The sequence below is a fragment of the Macaca mulatta genome, chromosome 12 (assembly GCF_049350105.2).
Source record: "Macaca mulatta isolate MMU2019108-1 chromosome 12, T2T-MMU8v2.0, whole genome shotgun sequence".
NCBI classification, from domain to species: Eukaryota; Metazoa; Chordata; class Mammalia; order Primates; family Cercopithecidae; genus Macaca; species Macaca mulatta.
Window position 1 is genome coordinate 106285598 of NC_133417.1, and position 20919 is coordinate 106306516.

The 20919-nt window shown below is 42.7% G+C and overlaps 1 protein-coding gene across 1 annotated transcript in view; it reads left to right on the plus strand.

The window, feature by feature from the left end:
* The first annotated feature begins 754 nt into the window (after nt 1-754).
* CASP10 (caspase 10) overlaps nt 755-20919 on the plus strand; it is a 40320-nt gene continuing 20155 nt past the window's right edge. The window contains exons 1-5 of the mRNA XM_015110720.3: nt 755-921; nt 2988-3329; nt 4941-5034; nt 10843-10978; nt 15614-15723. Coding sequence (XP_014966206.3) covers nt 2995-3329; nt 4941-5034; nt 10843-10978; nt 15614-15723 — 675 coding nt within the window. The 5' untranslated portion in view covers nt 755-921; nt 2988-2994. The remainder of the gene's footprint in view (nt 922-2987; nt 3330-4940; nt 5035-10842; nt 10979-15613; nt 15724-20919) is intronic.

Below are 20919 nucleotides of genomic sequence, written 5' to 3' on the forward strand. Positions count from 1 at the left end.
CCATAAAGTCTGAAAGTGAATCTCCACTTTTCTTTTATCTCTTAAAAATTCTATTTGTGGGCCGGGCACGGTGGCTCCACGCCTGTAATCCCAGCACTTTGGGAAGCCGAGGCAGGTGGATCACAAGGTCAGGAGTTTGAGACCAGCCTGGTCAACACAGTGAAACCCCATCTCTACTAAAAATACAAAAAATTAGCCAGGCGTGGTGGCACATGCCTGAAATCCCAGCTACTCAGGAGGCTGAGGCAGGAGAATCACTTGAACCCGGGAGGCAGAGGTTGCAGAGAGTGGAGATGGCTCCATTGCACTCCAGCCTGGGCGACAGAGCAAGACTCCATCTCAAAAAAAAAAAAAAAAAAAAAAAAAGTAATTTGTTTATTTGCATGTGGACATAAGAAAGGGTTAACACGGCCGACAACTATTTCATGAGCTTTTTGGCTTTATTTGAAAAGTGAAGTGTGTTTGGGGAAGGAGACGGTTAGGAAAATAGATGCTCCCGTGTTTGACTTACCAAGGAAACGGAGATCAGAGGAAAGCCTGGAGCACTTCCTGGCTTCCACGGGTTCCTTTCTAGGAAGCTTTTGCTTTACCTGGGGAAACCCCAAGCTCTACAGTGAGAAAGTTGTAAATTAGCCTTTAGGAGACGCTGTTTGTCAAAGTTATCTTAACCCTGGAAAAGGGGAGGGAAAAAGGCAGATAAGCAATGATGACATCAGCAGGAAATTAATATCAGGCTACCCAGTCCTGAAGATTCAGTTTTCACTTAACGATCAGCAAATCTTGAAGTCTCTTCCCAAGCAAATGGGAGCTTCCTTGGACCTTGGAGCACACAGAGGATTATACTTTCTTTAAAACTTTGTTTTCAGGCAATTTCCCTGAGAATCGTTTACCTCCAGAGGATTGGTGGAGCTTGATCTGAAGGTATGTAATTAACGACCCTTCTTACCCCAGAGTCTCATGCTTGGATCTTTTCCTTTGCTTCATGGCTTCATGTTGCAGAAACTTGCAAAAACTTGTCAGCAATGGCACTATTTTTTCTTAGATTTCTTTGTCATGCCTGGGAAAACAAAAGTTAAAAAATCCGGAAGCCTCCAACATAGCCTTTTACTGGGGCAGAAATATGTTAGCTCACAGAGACAAAGTTGGGTAGACTCACTAAAACTAAAGATCGGAATTGTCAAGAAACCACAAGGCAAATGCAAGATGCGGTAGAATAGAAAGGTGTCTCCAATAAACCACTCATTTGACCTCAGGGCTAGTAGCAGGGAAGACCCCCTGGATTATCACAATTAAAAATGACATTTTTTGTGTTTTTTTTTGTTTCTTTTAACACCAAAAGTAATGTGTGTGTTCACATATGCATAAAATTTGAGAAATTCAGTTGGAAGCCCAGAAGGAAATATGTATTATCTATAGTTATGTCACCTCGATATAACGACTCTTTGTTATGGAGGTTTTGATTTTTGCTATGTTTTCCTTCCTTCCTTCCTTCCTTCCTTCCTTCTTTTATTTATTTATTTATTTATTTATTTATTTATTTATTTATTTAAGATGGAGTCTCGTTCTTTCACCTTCCAGTACTCAGGCTGGAGTGCAGTGGCGCAATCTTGGCTTACTGCAACTTCCGCCTCCCAGGTTCAAGCCATCCTCCCATCTCAGCTTCTGGTGTAGTTGGGACCATAAGCGTGCACCACCATTAGCCTGGCTAATTTTTGTATTTTTTGTAGAGATGGGGTTTTACCATGCCCAGTCTGGTCCCGAACTCCTGGCCTCAAGTGATCCACCCACCTTGGCTTCCCAAAGTGCTGGGATTATATAGTCGTGAACCACGGCACCCCACCTGTTCCTTCCTTTATAAAGTATTTTCTTATTTCTAAAAATAGCCAAGTTCTGCATAATAACTATATACCTCAAATGCTTATAGAATAAATAATATTACAATGAAAATTTTATCACTGCATTGCTCCTCTGATTATGATGAAATTTAGTATAGAGAATAGCGTAGTTTATAAACTGGTCAGATGGAAACATTGACTCGTGTAATTTGTATTTTTTTAGTGAAAACAAGTTTATTAGAGAAGCAAAGAAACAAAAGAATGGCTACTCCATAGACAGAGCAGCCACCTCATGTAATTTGTAACTTCCTACACTGATTTGAGCAACTCTTGTCTAAAGCCACCCTTTCCTGCTAAGGTCTAGGATATTTTATTTATTTTTTTTCTTTTTGAAACAGGGTCTCACTCTGTCACCAGGGTGGAGTGCAGTGGCATGATCATGGCTCCCTGCAACCTCTGCCCTCCAGCCTCAAATGATCCTTCCACTTCGGCCTCCTGAGTAGTTGGAACCACAGACACGTACCACCATGCCCTGATAATTTTTTGTATTTTTAGTAGAGACCAGGTCTCGCCATGTTGCTCAGGCTTGAGGTCTAGGATTACGCCTTCCCTTTCTGTAAGATAAAGGCCTGCCCTCTTACAGGTAGCAGTCTGAAGTAAAGATGTAACACACATACTTCATGGTACCTCGCTATCTTTGGGTTGATAGATCATAAGGATAACGCTGCCTCCCCCAGATTGCTTTGTGTCTAAAACTTAAAGCATAGATCCAAGTGCTATTTCTGCCACTTGGTGGAAATGAATGTAAGGGCTCCAATCAGGTTACCAGGCTTGAGGGAAATTGTGCTGTGTCCCTCCATCTTAACTTTCTCCCTCTGGGAACATTTTGATTTGGGGAAAAATCAAGGTGATTTGAGTTCCAATATAAGCACCCTCCAAGCTTCCTAAAAAGTAACTTGCCAGTGTTGGGGGAAAAGTTTTCTGGGCTGTTGGTTTTTGAAGTAGCCTCGCAGTAATTTTTATTTGTCAGCACTTCCAGGAAAGTCTAATGCCCGGAACGGAGGAGGCTGTGGTGAGGGGAGGGCCTGGGAAGTCAGGGGGCCATATGTCCTCACTCTCTAATGCCCTGCCCCACCTCTCTGTCCCTTTCAGGCTGGCCATGAAATCTCAAGGTTCCAGTTCAGATAAAAACTGTAAAGTGAGCTTTCGTAAGAAGCTTCTGATTATTGATTCAGACTTGGGGGTCGAAGATGTGGAGCGCCTCAAGTTTCTCTGCATAGGATTGGTTCCCAACAAGAAGCTGGAGAAATCCAGCTCGGCCTCAGATGTTTTTGAACATCTCTTGGCAGAGGATCTGCTGAGTGAGGGAGACTCTTTCTTCCTGGCGGAACTCCTATATATCATAGGGCAGAAGAAGCTGCTGCAGTACCTCAACTATACCGAAGAGAAAGTGGAGCAATTGCTACCTATCCAAGGAAAGGTCTCTCTATTTAGGTGAGGATGGGTCTATGGTGGAGATGGGAGGATCTCCCATCTAGTGTTCGGTCTGGCCGTTGGGCTTTGAAAGGAAGCTGCAGTTAAGATCTTTTGGTTATCTACCTCCTTGGATGATAAACCGGGAGATTCTAAACCTCCTTCTCAGCCTCTGATGCTAATGAGCTGAGAGTTGAGAGGTCAGCAAAACTTCAAGACCAAACTCTGGGCCTAGAGGTGGCTTCCCTTTGTTTTACTTCTCACTGGCAGTGAAGCCCACCTCAGTGTGGCAGAGCCTGCGTTTTCCCTGGTTACCAGCCACCACACGTGCAGATCTTCTCCCTCCTGGGATCCACTAGTCTGTCTATGTTTTTCCTGGGGTCTTGAGAAGAGAGTAATGCATACTTGGAGCAAAATAAGCAAGATGAAAAAAGAGATGAGTTTCTGGGGTAGAGAGGGATGTCATTTATGCCATGTCTAGCATGTCTAGTTATAGAAATTTCTATATTTTTGGGTGGAAATCCAGAGAGGTAAAAACAGGCATTTTGCCCAAAGAGGTAAAATTTAGGCATTGGTCTTATCATGGATGACAGCGTTTTATTTTTATTTTTATTTTGAGATGGTGTCTCGCTCTGTCACTCAGGCTGGTGTGAAGTGGCACCATCTCGGCTCACTGCAACCTCCGCTTCCTGGGTTCGAGTGATTCTCCTGCCTCAGCCTCCTGAGTAGCTGGGACTACAGGCACCCACCACCACACCCAGCTAATTTTTGTATTTTTAGTAGAGACGGGATTTCCAACATGTTGGCCAAGTTGGTCTGGAACTCCTGGCCTCAAGTGATCTACACACCTTGGCCTCCCAAAGTGCTGGGATTACAGGTGTGAGCCACTGCATCAGGCTGATGACAGTGTTTAAAGTTGTTCACTGACAAAGTGTCCACATCAGAGAACCTCACGAAGAGGAGCCTTTGGAGGGTGTTTTATGGTCTGTGTGATTAGAACACATTAAGCCTTAGCGGTGCAGCTGGCTCCCAGAACCTGAGTTGCCCTTGAGTCAGTGGAAGGAATGATGAATTCCAGAAATCCATATTTCCGTTCTTCTGGCTAAACATCTGAGGGACAGTCTCTGACACATAGGGGTGTTAGTATGTGGATGAAATCCTCACTTTTTCTGGTTTTGGATTATATGACTATCTCGAAGCTGGGATACTTTTCTTCCCTTTTCAATATACAATCGACTGTACCTTGGCTGGCCTGGGATCCTCTCTACTAAGGGCCTGTAAAGTAAGCCTGAATTTCTAGATGGAATCAGGAGATGGGAGGGCATGTCAGAACTGTGTTTTATGCCTTTTTTTTTTTTTTTTTTTTAAATATGCCTTCTTAGTGTGGTGAAAAACAGCACTAGACTTGGAGTCAGAAGGCCTGCTTCTACTACTTACTGTGTTATCTTTATCTAAACAAGTTACTTAGAAACTGAAAGTTTTAATTTTTTGAATCTATAAATGGGATTAATAATTGTCTACACATAGAGTTGATCATTCAACTGACAGAAAACATTTATGAAAGCACTTGATTGATTATGGTGTCCTCTGCAAGTGTAAGGCTTTATTTGTCATTTTGGGTATGTGTCTTAGAAACCTGCTCTACGAACTGTCACAAGGCATTGACTCAGAGGACTTAAAGAACATGATCTTCCTTCTGAACGACTCTCTTCCCAAAACCGAAATGGTGAGTGGGTCATACAGAATGGGTGTGTGTGAGCACTGTCTTAATCAATGATTAGAAAGATGCTGGAAAGGGTTTTTAGGGAGATTTATTTTTTGTGGGAGACAGTATCATACAATGGTTAGGAACATTGGCTTTGGTGCTGGATGAGCCTAGATTCTGGTCCTGATTCTAATTCTAAACCTGGGCTGTGAGGCCAATGATTGAATTTTTCTAGTCTCTATTTTCTTAGATGTAAAATTGTGGGCAATTGTATGATTTCCTTCTAGGACTTTTGGGAGAATTAGCTGAAACAATGTTCATGAAGCATTAGCACGAGGCCAGTATTTGGTATAGCATGCAGTAAATGCTCACTTCTGTTGGCATCTGCTGTGTTATTTATTTATTTATTTATTTATTTATTTTGAAACAAAGTCTTGCTTTGTCGCCCAGGCTGGAGTGCAGTGGCACGATCTCAGCTCACTGCAACCTCCGCCTCCTGGATTCAGGCCATTCTCCTGCCTCAGCCTCCCCAGTAGCTGGGATTACAGGCATGTACCACTATACCCAGCTAATTTTTATATTTTTAGTAGAGACAGGGTTTCACCCAGGCTGGTCTAGAACTCCTGACTTCAAGTGATCTGCCTGCCTTGGCCTCCCAAAGTGTTGGGATTACAGGTGTGAGCCACTGTGCCTGGCCTTGTCCAGTTTTTCTTTCAAGTGCCTTTTAATCTATAGGTTAGATTTCCTCCCTGCCCCCAAATCTCTTTCTTTTTCTTAAAACGTATCTGTTGAAGAATCTCTGGGTGGTTGGCCTGTGGAGTTTCTCACAGGTTGGGTTTTGCGAATTGCACACTCGTGGTGCAGTTTGGCATGTTCCTCTGTCCTCTGCATTTCCTGCAGACTGGCAGTTGAATCCAGAGGCTTCATCAGACTCAGGTCAGATCCGTTTGGCAGGACTATAGGTAGTGTTATTTTTTCATCAGGAGGTACCTGATTTTCTCTCTCTTTATCTTTGATATTAGCAACTGTTGATGTTCAACCAGTTTATATGTTGAATTTTGAGGGGTTGCAAAAATGGAGATATTAGAATTTTTTTTTTTTTTTTTTTTTTTTTTTTGAGACGGAGTCTCGCTCTGTCGCCCAGGCTGGAGTGCAGTGGCGCGATCTCGGCTCACTGCAAGCTCCGCCTCCCGGGTTCACGCCATTCTCCTGCCTCAGCCTCCCGAGTAGCTGGGACTACAGGCGCCCACAACCGCGCCCGGCTAATTTTTTGTATTTTTAGTAGAGACAGGGTTTCACCGTGGTCTCGATCTCCTGACCTTGTGATCCGCCCGCCTCGGCCTCCCAAAGTGCTGGGATTACAGGCGTGAGCCACCGCGCCCGGCTTTTTTTTTTTTTTTGAGATGGACTCTCACTCTTGTCACCTAGGCTGGAGTGCAATGGCACGATCTCAGCTCACTACAACCTCTGCCTCCTGGATTCAAGCGATTCTCCTGCCTCAGCCTCCCGAGTAGCTGGGATTACAGGAGCCTGCCACCACACCCGGCTAACTTTTTGTATTTTTAGTAGAGATGGGGTTTCACCATATTGGCTAAGCTGGTCTGGAACTCCTGACCTTACGTGATCCACCCGCCTCAGCCTCCCAAAGTGCTGGGATTACAAGTGTGAGCCACTGCACCTGGCCAGTTATTAGAATTCTATCATTTCATTTTCCTCTCATCCATTATTTGGTTACCCAGTGATACAGCTTATAGGTAAATCCCTGATTCTTTTTGTTTAGTTATCTAGTTTTTTTTTTTCTGAGATGGAGTCTCTCTTGGTCACCCAGGCTGGAGTGCAGTGGTGTGATCTTGGCTCACTGCAACCTCTGCCTCCCAGATTCAGGTGATTCTCCTGCCGCAGCCTCCTGAATATCTGGGATTACAAACATGCACCACCATACCTGTCTAATTTTTGAATTTTTAGTAGAGATGGGGTTTCATTTGGCCAGGCTGGTGTCAAACTCTTGACCTCAAGTGATCTACCTGCCTCAGCCTCCCAAAGTGCTGGGGATTACAGGCGTGAACCACTGTGCTCCACCTAGTTATCCAGTTTTTAAGTTAATTGGTTTCTTATCATTCTCCGCAGGTGACCCATTACAAAATATATATAAATTTAAACTCATGGATTTAAACATATGTGAGGTATTTCAACCTATTGCAATTATTATCCTTACTGAAGTTCATACTGAGGCTGGACATGGTGGCTCATGCCTGTAATCCCAGCACTTTGGGAGGTGGAGGTGGACAGGTCACTTGAGCCTCAGGTGTTTGAGACTAGACTGGGCAACATGACAAAACCCGGTCTCTACAAAAAATACAAAAATTAGCTGGGCATGGTGGTGTGCACCTGTAGTCCCAGCTCCTCAGGAGGCGGACATGGGAGGATCACTTGAGCCCAGAGAATTCAAGGCTGCAGTGAGCAATGGTTGTGCCATTGCACTCCAGCCTGGGCAACAGAGTGAGACCCCGTCTCAAAAAAAAAAAAAAAAAAAAAGAAAAAAGTTCAGTTGTCCCATTTTTTCCCAGGGGATGAGTCTTCAGTTTGGTTCCTAAGTCATTTTGACATGACCTTAGTAGTCTTTGATGGCTTCTTTACTATCTGGCAAAAATATCCCAGGTTCTTCTTGTATATTTTCTGCCCAGTCCTGGAATCTCTCATTTCTCCCAAAAGCCCTGGCTTCTTTTAATGACAGATGTCATGGCAAGACCATAAACTAGATGCTGGCAGGCTCATTGCTCTTGGGTAAATATATGTATACACACTACATATATACACATGTGTTTACAAATACGCACACACACCCACAACCTAAAGGTTCAGTAATTCTTGGAGAATTTTAAAAATCAGGCGGTTTTGTTTTAGGGAATTTTTTTTATAAAGCATTGTAAGGATATTCTGCTTTTGCCATAAAATTTCAGTGCCCACGTTTGCAGTGGTGCAAAGCAATTACCTGCTAAAATGGTAGCATTATACCTTAAATACAGAATTTCTCAAAGTCAGAGGAGATTCCTGTAGTTTGACAAGTGCTCCAGGTGGTTTTGATAACATTCTCTCCCAAGTCAAGGCATCCACTCACAAATTTTCCAGTGTTTAGGTTTACACATAAAAATGAGACCACTTTTTATTGTTATACCCCGTCCTATGTTAGGGACTCTCTGAACAATATGAGGTGGGGGATGAGGGATGAGAGAAAGGTCATTTGTTAAAGCAATCTCTGATATTCGAAACACTGTTAGTTTTCAAACAAGAAAAGCTGGAAAATGTTTTTTTCCTCTCTTTTGCTTGCAGAGGTTCTAGAACTCTACTTGAAGACATCTGTGGCTACAGAATTATTATTATTATCATTATTTTTAGACAGACTTTCACTCTTGTTGCCCAGTCTGGAGTGCAATGGTGCCATCTCAGCTCACTGCAACCTCTGCCTCCTGGGTTCAAGCGATCCTCCTGCCTCAGCCTCCCAAGTAGCTGGGATTACAGGCGCCTGCCACCACACCTAGCTAATTTTTGTATTTTTAGTAGAGGTGGGGTTTCACCATGTTGGCCAGGCTGGTCTCGAACTCCTGACCTCAAGTGATCCACCTGCCTCAGCCTCCCAAATTGCTAGGATTACAGGCGTGAGCCACTGCGCCCGGCCAGAATTATTTTTATGGTTAGTAGCATTCCAAACATCTTTCCCCTACTAAAATAGCTTTTAAATAATCAAATGCACATGCTCAGGTGGCCAGTTGATTTTGTTTTTCTCAGTACTAGTAAAAGGAAACATAACTGTTTTGCTTAGCTGTGGCATGGAACTGTGATGTTACCAGGTCAAATTCAGGAAAACCGCATTTCCTCTTTGGATTCCAAATGATCTCAGCTTTTTTGTTGTTGTTGTTTGGGGGGTGGGGAGATCTCATTCTTCATGTCAAAATTGTGGCTGAGTTACACACCTCAGATAATTCAGGTTGATCTGTATTGGATTTTGCAATTAGGCCAGCCATTGGAAGTGTGTAAAGGACAGTCTTTAAGCAACACAGACGTTTCCACACCAGGGCTCAGTGAGGCTGCATTATCTGCAACTGCAATTGCAAAAGACCTTATCACAGAAATAAATTACTTACCTGCCATTGGAAAAGGGCCTGAACACCTCTCAGCCAAAACGGAAAGGTTCTAAATTCATACGGTCTCTCTGGGGGAGCACAAATAACCTTGCCTTTGAGGGACGTTCTTGGCTTTCTCTTTGATAGCTTTCATAGAAACGTAAGTAGTATAGCTGGCCTACACATGTCCTGAGAGATCTCACAACTGTCAGGAAATCCGTTCTCAGCACAGCAATCAGCATAGAACGTTGAGTCTAAAGGAAACCACACCCGAACTTACTCTTTAGCAAACAAGCAAAAAAAGAGCTTTCGGATGTTTGCTGCTAGTGTTCACCAGAGTGGTGTTAAGCTAATGTCCAGGTCCCATTTAAGTGTGTGTGTGTGTGTGTGTGTGTGTGTGTGTGTGTGTGTGTGAGATGTACTAAATATCTAATAAACTTTTAGAAAGTATAATGAATTTCCATCATTGCTTCTGTAATCACATCCTAGCCCTTTATTCCTCCTGGTAGGATGTTGTCAAGATACGAGTTTCTGGCCTGGCAGGTGGCTCATGCCTGTAATCCCAGCACTTTGGGAGGCCAAGGCGAGCAGATCACCTGAGGTCAGCAGTTCAAGACCAGTCTGGCCAACATGTTGAAACCCTGTCTCTGTTAAAAATACAAAAATTAGCCGGGTGTGGTGGCATGAGCCTGTAATCCCAGATACTCAGGAGGCTGAGGCAGGAGAATGGTTTGAATGGAGGTGGAGGTTGCAGTGAGCCAAGATTTTACTACTGCACTCTAGCCTGGGAGACAGAGTGAGACTCCGTCTCGAAAAAAAAAAAAAAAAAAAAAAATACTAGCCAAATTGTGATTTTTTGTTTCAGAAAATTCTTTTTCTTTTAAAATACCAAATATAAAATTCTTTCAAAACATTTTCCCCTCATTTCTTTGGTGTCCCTCTTTTGCTGGTTTCCTAATCAGTATCACTTAAAGCTGTGACTTAGAGTTCAGTGGTTAATAAAATAGACTTTGGCATCAGATTGTACCAGCTCTGCCATTAATTAGCTTTGTGACCTTGGGCAAGTTACTGGAACTTCTTTGTGCTTCAATTATTTCATCTTTAAAATGGGGAATATAATAGTATCTACTCAATCAGTTGTTGTGCTGTTAATATACAGCAAGCACTGTCCCTGTTGCATAGAGTTATATATATTTGGTATCTGGTATTAATATAGATTGTATACAGATTTGGGCCGGGCGCGGTGGCTCAAGCCTGTAATCCCAGCACTTTGGGAGGCCGAGGCGGGCGGATCACAAGGTCAGGAGATCGAGACCACGGTGAAACCCCGTCTCTACTAAAAATACAAAAAATTAGCCGGGCGCGGTGGCGGGCGCCTGTAGTCCCAGCTACTCAGGAGGCTGAGGCAGGAGAATGGCGGGAACCCGGGAGGCGGAGCTTGCAGTGAGCCGAGATCGCGCCACCGCACTCCAGCCTGGGCAACAGAGCGAGACTCCGTCTCAAAAAAAAAAAAAAAAAAAAAAAAAAGATTGTATACAGATTTGCTTGGTAACGCCTCTTCCCCTACACCCCTGAGCAACTTGAGGGCAGATGCTGTTATATCTTATTTATCAGTGCAAAACCTAGTGCCTACTGGCCATGCAGGTAACATCTGAGTGAGTGGATAATCAGTAGGCAAGTAAATGTAACTCTATTGATTCTCTTGTAGACCTCCCTGAGTTTCCTGGCACTTCTAGAGAAACAAGATAAAATAGATGAAGATAATCTGACATGCTTGGAGGACCTCTGCAAAATGGTTGTACCTAAACTTTTGAGAAACATAGAGAAATACAAAAGAGAGAAAGGTAAGTAGCTTGTGCTTGCTAACTTGGACCAGACCATGGAAATTCTTTTTTTTTTTTTTTTTTTTGAGACGGAGTCTCGCTCTGTCGCCCAGGTTGGAGTGCAGTGGCCGGATCTCAGCTCACTGCAAGCTCCGCCTCCCGGGTTCACGCCATTCTCCTGCTTCAGCCTCCCAAGTAGCTGGGACTACAGGTGCCCGCCACCTCGCCCGGCTAGTTTTTTGTATTTTTTAGTAGAGATGGGGTTTCACCGTGTTAGCCAGCATGGTCTCAATCTCCTGACCTCGTGATCCGCCCATCTCGGCCTCCCAAAGTGCTGGGATTACAGGCTTGAGCCACCGTGCCTGGCCCCATGGAAATTCTTAAAGCAATTGGCCATGCATGATGTTTTGTTTGTTTGTTTGTTTTGTTTTGAGGCAGAGTCTCACTCACTCTGTCTCCCAGGCTGGAGTGCAGTGGTGTGATCTTGGCTCACTGAAACCTCCACCTCCCGGGTTCAAGTGATTCTTCTGCCTCAGCCTTCCGAGTAGCTGGAATTACAGGAGCCTGCCACCATGCCTGGCTAATTTTTGTATTTTTAGTAGAGACAGGGTTTCACCATGTTGGCCAGGCTGGTCTTGAACTCCTGACCTCAAGTGATCCACCCACCTCGGCCTTTCAAAATGCTGGGATTACAGGTGTGAGCCACCGCTCCTCACCCGTGTGTGATATTTACTCATCATTCCGATAATATTCTGCTAGGAAAGCCAGAAATCTCCCCCTTTGTTCTTTCAACACATATTGGTTGAGTTCATATGTTGTACTAGGCACTGCTTTAGAAGTTGGGGGTATAGCAAAGTACAGAACAAAGCTCCTGCCCTCTTGGAACTTATATTTCAGTGCAGGGAAGTAGTTTTAGACAAATGTCTTTTTCTGATTCTAATATGGGAGTGAGAGTATAGGGAATTTTGTTTTAACCCAAATAACATGAAAAAGAAGGCAGGATAGCATGGGGTGAGAGTGGAGTCTATGGAGTCGGATGGCCAGGACTCCGCTGACTAGTGGTGCAGTGGTACTTTTTTGGCTTTTCTATGTCTCACTTTCCCCATCTGTAAAGTGGGCATAATAATAGTACCAACCTCCTAGGTTTTTGTGAGGTTTGAAGGAGATAGTTTCTGTAAAATGCATGTCTGGCGTGGAGTAAGCATTCAATTCATGTGGCTACTATGACTCTCTCAGAGAGAAAAGTCAGGAAGACCTCACATTCTCAGAAACTACTATCAAAGAAGAACTTTATTTTCTTGTGGGTTTCTTTTTTTTTTCAAGTCTGTCTGATAAAGATAGTTCTGCTGTGATATTTTATACAGGTAGAAGCACAGGGCAGAAGTCAAACCTGGCTGCCTCACCACGTGTCAATACGCTAAATATCTGTGTTTTTCTGAGTCAATTTCTCCACTGTTAAACAAGAGCTATACATAAAAACGCATGAGTATATTCATGAAACTTTTATGCCACACCCTTAATTTAGTTCAGTGAGTGACTCTAGTGTGCAGATTTCTTTGGTTGAAAATGAAACTAGCTAAGAGGAAACGTCTCTCTAAGAATTTGGTTAACACAGAATGAGTTGAGGAGCAAAATATACTGTTGTCAAATTGATAAAATCTCAAGCAATAAAATGATGAATAAATGCATAATTTAAGTTATGAAGAATAAAAACAGTTCTTTCTATCATCAAATTATCAAATGAGAAAGCAGAAGGTTGATATGGAAAGAACATTTCAAATCCTCACATGAGCTCTGAGTTTTTTTCTAAACACATTGTCATTTTTCTGTAATGTCATATCCCATATGAAGTAAACAAAGGGCAAGTGGTCATATTATTTTGGATACTTAAATTCTAAAGAAGACACACTAGCTTCTATGTAGTTGATTACATTTGCCTCAGTGAGTCTTGAAGACTGAAATTTGTTGTTTTATTTTTATTTTTTGAGACAGAGTCTCGCTCTGTCACCCAGTCTGGAGTGCAGTGGCGTGATCTCAGCTCACTGCAAGCTCCGCCTCCCGGGTTCACACCATTCTCCTGCCTCAGCCTCCTGAGTAGCTGGGACTACAGGCACTCGCCAACACGCCCGGCTAATTTTTGTATTTTTAGTAGAGATGGGGTTTCACCGAGTTAGCGAGGATGGTCTCAATCTCCTGACCTCGCGATCCGCCCACCTCGGCCTCCCAAAGTGCTGGGATTACACGCGTGAGCCACCGTGCCTGGCCTGAGCTTTGTTATTTTTATTTTTATTTGAGATGGAGTCTTGCTCTGTCACCCAGGCTGGAGTGCAGTGGCATGATTTTGGCTCACTGAAACCTCCGCCTCCCAAGTTCAAGCGATTTTTCTGCCTCAGCCTCCTGAGTAGCTGGGATTACAGATACCTGCCACCATGCCCAGCTAATTTTTGTATTTTTAATGGAGACAGGGTTTCACCATGTTGGCCAGGCTGGTCTTGAACTCTTGACCTCAAGTGATCTGTGCTGGAATTATAGGCGTGAGCCACTGAGCCTGGCCCAGGACTGAGCTTTATATCAGCAGAATTCTAATTTTGATTTTTCTTTTCTATAACCTACCTGTATGTGATCTCTTTTGGGTGTCAATCATTATTGATATTTTAATATTGACTTTCTTTAGTTCTAAGAGTTTGAGCCTAGTTCTGCTGTTAAGATGAAAGTCTAAAGGACTGAAAAGAGTAGGTGTGCAGAGTTTAGACTTTCCTGTAAGTGTGTGTGATCCAAAGTCCAAGCGAGGACACTGGCTTTGTTTAAGGACCACCTGGCTAACTTTCTAAGTTATCTTGAGCCTTGGTGTTTGCTTTGGTATTTTCTTGAGACAGACTCTTACTCTCCCCAGGCTGTGGTGCAGTGGGACGGTCTTAGCTCACTGCAACCTCCCCATCCCAGGTTTAAGCAATTCTTCTCCTGCCTCAGCCTCCCGAGTAGCTGGGATTACAGGCATGCACCACCGCACCCAGTTAATTTTTGTATTTTTAGTAGAGACAAGGTTTCACCATGTTGGCCACGCTGATCTCAAACTACTGACCTCGTGATCTACCTGCCTTGGCCTCCCAAAGTCCTGAGATTACAGGCATGAGCCACCTCGCCCAGCCTAGTATTTTTAATTTATTATTAAAATAAGGTACATAATTATAATAAAATTAAATAAAAATTCAAATAATTAAAGCAACATAGAGTGTAGAAGGTAAAAGTCTTTCTCCTTTTCTTCTTTTTCTATTACTAACCCATTTCCCAAAGATAACCACTGTTTGGAATATATACTTATTGATTTCCTTCTATATAGAAACAATTGTAAGTGTACAGAGATATTACATACACACACACACAGAGACACGTATATTTTTAACAAAGACCATGCTAATCATATTCTAAAACTTGCTTTTCCCCCCACATAATATAGCTGACTTTTTTTTTTTTTGAGATGAAGTTTCGCTCTTGTTGCCCAGGCTGGAGTGCAATGGCACGATCTCGGCTCACCACAACCTCTGCCTCCTAGGTTCAAGCGATTCTTCTGTCTTAGCCTCCTGAGTAGCTGAGATTACAGGTGTCTCTGCCACCACGCCAAGCTAATTTTTGTATTTTTAGTAGAGACAGAGTCTTGCCATGTTGGCCAGGATGGTCTTGAACTCCTGACCTCCAGTGATCCACCCACCTCGGCCTCCCAAGTGCTGGGATTACAAGCATGAGCCACCATGCCCGGCCATAGCTGACATTTTCATGAATATATTAATAATACAGATATAGATCGTTTTTATTAATGGTCCCTTAGAAATCATTTTATGGCTATAACATTTTTATATAATTACCACTTTTAAATGGATTTTCTTTTTTCTTACATTCTTTTTACCCTCCTTTCCTTCTTTCTTTGTTCGCTATTATAGCCTGAATTCTGATATTATTTTTTGAGACAATGCTTTTGAAATCTCTACTTGGCAATTATCTGGTACATTAAGCACTATAACTTTTTTTTTTTAGCAGCTTAAAACAACAATAAGTTTTGAAATACGATTTAGTAAATATATAGTAATTTTAAGGAACTAATAAAATTATAAAATAACAAAAACAATAGAAAAGAAAATAAAACAATACAAGGAATAAAAATAATTTATAAATTTACACATTTTTTTTTCTGGGTATATATGTAGGCTTCCATAAGCAAATGCAATGAGAAATTTACAATTCTCAGACTGGGCGCAGTGGCTCACGCCTGTAATCCCAGCACTTTGGGAGGCCGAAGCGGGTGGATCACCTGAGGTCAGGAGTTCGAGACCAGCTTGGCTAACATGGTGAAACCACATTTCTACTAAAAATACAAAAAATTAGCCGGGCATGGTGGCGTGCCTGTAATTGCAGCTACTCAGGAAGCTGAGGCAGGAGAATTGGTTGAACCTGGGAGGCAGAGGTTGCAGTGGGCCGAGATCATGCCATTGCACTCCAGCTTGGGCAACAGGAGCGAAACCCTGACTCAAAAAAAAAAAAAAAATTTACAATTCTCTTCAAAATAATTATTTTTGATGGCTGCTTTTGATGGCTGGTTATTTTGGATTGCTACTAGTCAGAAGGTAATTTTTATTTTCCTGTCTGTGATTTTATTTTCAGCTGCCCAGATAGCGACACCTCCTGTAGACAAGGAAGCTGAGTCATTGTATCAAGGAGAGGAAGAACTAGTTTCCCAAACAGACATTAAAACATTCTTGGAAGCCTTACCGGTAGGTTCAGTGGTGTGCTGGTCAATGTTTAACAACCGGCTCCACCCTCCAACCCCCCCTCCCACCCCCCCAAAAAGAAAAAGAGAGATTGGCTCCGGTTTGTACCATTTACTGTAAATGCTCTCGCCATGGTGATTGCAAGTAAACAACATGATATCAACCAGAGTGCACATTTTCTGAAAATTTAACAATTGACTGACACTAGCCGGCTAGTGAGAACTAGTTAGTTTGAGCTCTCACTAGTTAGTCTGAACTGACTCCACACACCCTTGAGTTGCTCTGAAATGGTTCCTCTGTTCTTATCTGTGGGATGCAATTAGAGCCAGCTTTAGGGACATATAATCTATGGAGTACAGGGTGCCTGATAGTAATTCCAGAGTTCAAGTACAGAGCTTTGTTTAATGTTCTGCTGTTACTGTTTTGAAATTCTTACTGTATTGAACAAGAGGTTTGCCAAGCATGTAGCTGGACAACCCAGAGGGCAAGGGTTTCTGGTTTCTGTGGTGCTCCGCTCTGAAAGGACGGGTGGAAGGGGAAACGTTGGGAGAATTTGCAATCTGTTCCTCACAATGTGATCATGATCCTTGGGAGATATGTGACAGTCTTCCCTGGGATCTGTGGTTCCTCCAGCAGACTTGGGTAATTTCTTTGCCAACATCTGTCAGCATCAATGAGTTAGCTTGGTCTGGGAAATTTTTTGTTTTTTGTTTTCAATTGTGGTAAAATACACGTAACAAAATTTACCATCTTAATCAATTTTAAGTATACAGTTCAGTAATGTTAAACACCTTCACATTGTTGTGCAGACATTACCACCATCCATCCCAGAACTTTTTAATCATCTTTTAGTAAAACTTTGTACCCATTAAACAATAACTTTTCATTTTCTCCTTCCCTCCAACCCCTGGAAACCACGGTTCTACTTTCTCTGTCTATAAATTTGACTTTTCAGGGTACCTCATATAAGTAGAATCATACAGTATTTGTTTTTTTGTGACTAGCTTATTTCACTTAGTGTAAAGTCTTCAGGGTTCATCCAAGTTGTAGCATATCTCAGAATTTCCTTCCTTTTTAAAGGCTGAATAATATTCCACTGTGTGTATATACAGTAAGTCCTCATTTACAAGGTTGATAGATTTTTGGAAACTGACTTTAAGTGATAGCATACTGTATAATGTATTTATTTTTATTTTAAATTTTTTTGTAGAGGTGGGGTTTCGCTTTGTTGTCCAGGCTGATCTCAAACTCTTGGGCTCAAGCAATCCTCCCGCCTTACCCTCCCAAAGTGCTGAGATTACAGCCATGTACCACCACGCCCAGCCACATACTACATAATGAAACCAATTTCACCATAGGCTAATTGATATAATCAAGAGTTGGCCAGTCATGGTGACCCATACCTCCAATCCCAGCACTTTGAGAGGCCAAGGCAGGCGGCTTACTTGAGGCCAGGAGTTCGAGACTAGCCTGGCCAACATGGTGAAACCCCATCTCTACTAAAAATACAAAAATTAACCGGGCGTGGTGGCGCACACCTGTAATCCCAGCTACTTGGGAGACTGAGGCACAAGAATAGCTTGAACCTGGGGGGTGGAGGTTGCAGTGAGCTGAGATTGCATCACTGCACTCCAGCTTGGGTGACAAAGGGAGACCCTGTTTCAAAAAACGATAACAAAAAACCCTAAGAGTTAAGTTTCTATAGCATACAGTTCATTGTTTCACTTAAAGTCGGAGTTACCAAGAACCTACTGATGACTCTAAGTGAGGACTTACTGTACTCCATTTTGTTATCCACTCATCCATTGATGGACTCTTGGGCTGCTGCCACCTTTTGACTATTTTTAATAATGCTGCTATGAATGTCGGTGTAAAAATATCTCTTTGAGATGCTGCTTTCAATTCTTTTGTGTTTGTACCCATAAGTGGAAATGGTGGATTATATAGTCATTCTATTTTCAATTTTTTGAGGAACCTTCATTCTATTTTCCACAGTGACTGTACCATTTTACATTTCCACCAACTGTGCACACATCCTCAGAAACACTTCCTCACCAAGACGTATTATTTTCTTTCATTTTTGATAGTAGGCATCCTAATGGAAGTGAGGCCCTATTTCCTTGTGGTTTTGATTTGCTTTCCTTAATGACTAGGGCTGTCGAGCATCTTCTCATGTGCTTTTTGGCCATTTGTATATCTTCTTTAGAGAAATGTCTAAGTCCTTTGTTCATTTTCTAATTCAGTTGTTTGTAGAAGTTTTATTTTTAATCCTTTTTTTTTTTTTTTTTTTTTGAGACGGAGTCTCACGCATCGTCCAGGCTGGAGTGCAGTGGTGGGATCATGGCTCACTGCAACCTCTAACTCCCAGGTTCAAGCGGTTCTCCTGCCTCAGCCTCCCAAGCAGCTGGGATTACAGGCATGCACCAGCACACCTGGCTAATTTTTGTATTTTTAATAGAGACAGGGTTTCACTGTGTTGGCCAGGCTGGTCTCGAACTCCTGACCTCAAGGGATATGCCCACCTTGGCCTCCCAAAGTGCTGGGATTACAGGTGTGAGCCACTGTGCCTGGCCTTTATTTTTTATTCTTAAAAATTATTTTATGTCTTCTTTACTACTGTCATGGTCTGATATTTTTACAGTTACAATTTTTAGATTTAAAAATAATTTCAATTTTATAGAAAAGTTGCAAGAATGTGAATAATACAAAGAATACCTATGTACTGTTTTCCTAGATTTACCTACCTGTTGTTGGTGTTTTACCCCATTTGCTTTATTATTTTTGTGCATTCACTCACACTTGCTCTCTCTCCCTCTCTCTCCACACACACATAATTTTTTTCTGAACTTTTTGAGAGTAAGTTGCATACATTCTGAACTTTTTGAGAGTAAGTATAAGTGGCCTTTTACTCCTAAATTTTTTTTTTTTTTTTTTTGAGATGGAGTCTTCGCTCTGTCTTCCAGGCTGGAGTGCAGTGGCGTGATCTTGGCTTACTGCAAGCTCTGCCTCCTGGGTTCACGCCATTCTCCTGCCTTAGCCTCCTGAGTAGCTGGGACTACAGGCGACCGCCACCATGCCCGGCTAATTTTTTGTATTTTTTAGTAAAGACAGGGTTTCACCATGTTAGCCAGGATGGTCTGGATCTCCTGACCTCGTGATCCGCCTGCCTCAGTTTCCCAAAGTACTGGGATTACAGGCATGAATCACCACGCCCGGCCTACTCCTAAATATTTTGGTGTGTATTTCCTAATAATAAGGATATTCTTGGCCGGGCGCGGTGGCTCACGCCTGTAATCCCAGCACTTTGGGAGGCCGAGACGGGCAGATCACGAGGTCAGGAGATCGAAACCATCCTGGCTAACACGGTGAAACCCCGTCTCTACTAAAAAATACAAAAAACTAGCCGGGCGAGGTGGCGGGCGCCTATAGTCCCAGCTACTCGGGAGGCTGAGGCAGGAGAATGGCGTGAACCCGGGAGGCGGAGCTTGCAGTGAGCTGAGATCCGGCCACCGCACTCCAGCCTGGGTGACAGAGCGAGACTCCGTCTCAAAAAAAAAAAAAAAAAAAAAAAAAAAAAGGATATTCTTTTACAGAGTTATGACACAATTATCAATGCCAGTAAAGTTATGCTAATATAATACTTTTATCAAATCAATGGTCCATATTCCAATTTTGTCTGTTGAACCCAATAATGTCCTTGACAGTTTTTAAACCATGTGGTACAAAATTCCACATAGGATCCTATATAAATACAACACAAGGCTGGGTGTGGTGGCTCACACCTGTAATCCCAGCACTTTGGGAGGCCGAGGTGGGAGGACCACTTGAGGCCAGGAGTTCAAGGTGAGCCTGGGCAACATAGTGAGACCCTCTCTAAAAGAAAATAATAAAAATTAAAAATACAATATAATGCAATACAATATTGTATTTAGTTGTCATGATCCTTTAGTCTCCTTTAATCATTTTTTTTTTTAAACTGAGTCTCACTCTGTCACCCAGGCTGAAGTAGAGTGGCATGATTTCGGCTCACTATAACCTCCACCTCCCAGGTTAAAACAATTCTTATGCCTCAGCCTCCCAAGTACCTGAGATTACAGGTGTGCACCACCATGTTCGGCTAATTTTTGTATTTTTAGTAGAGATGGGGTTTCACCATGTTGGCCAGGCTGGTCTCGTACTCCTGACCTAAATGATCTGCCCTCCTCAGCCTCCCAAAGTGCTGGGATTACAGACGTGATCCACCATGCCCGGCCTAGTCTCCTTTAATCTTGAACATTTCCACAGCTGTTATGACATTTAATTTCCTCTTTTATGCCATCGAGACTTTTGAAAAATGCAGTCACTCCTCCCACCTTTCATTAAATAGAATTTTCCTTATCTTTGGTACATGTGGTGTTTCCTCATAATTAGATTCAAGCTGTACATTCTGGCCAGAATATCACCGAAGTGATGTTTGTGTCTTTCTCAGGGCATCCCATCTGGAGATACATCATGTCCATCTGCCCCCCTATTTGTGGTGCTAGTTTTGATTATTTAGTCAAGATATTTTCTGAATATCATCACTCTGTAGTTAATTTTATATAATTACTATTTTTTCCCCACACAATTAATAGGCAAGTGCTGGAGAGACATTTTAAGATTCTGTAAATATCCTGCTGCACATGAAAAGTTTCCCCCTAGATTGAGCGTCCGCTGATGATTCTTGTGTGATCCAGCGTTTACCATGTTGGTTGTAAAACAATGCTTTTCTGACTCCAGTATTCTCTCCACATTCGTACGTTGGCTATCAGCATTCTACTATAAAGAAGGACCCTCCTTTCTCCCCAGGAAGGTGTTTTTGTTTTTTTAAATGAAGGAGGCAGTGGAAACTGGCCAGATGACCTGTAGCTCCTGGAGTTTGGCAAAGGCTGGGCAAATGCCCACCTGAAGACTATGCAGGCAATCAGGACGTGACATAGCCGGGAGAGGCCTGCTCTGTGGCTCTGCCCTGAACCCCATTTGGCAGGTGGAGGTATTTAGCCATTTGAGGGACTCTCAGCTTTGGGAGGGCACTTTGTAAGTGATCTTCAGAGATTAAGTACCTCCTTAATTAAAAGAAACGGTAACACCTCCGCCTGCTTGCTGTGAGTTTGTTCATTTGAATTCCCCATCTCCCCCAATGGGAAATAAGACAGAATTGCAATTATTTATAAAATCTTA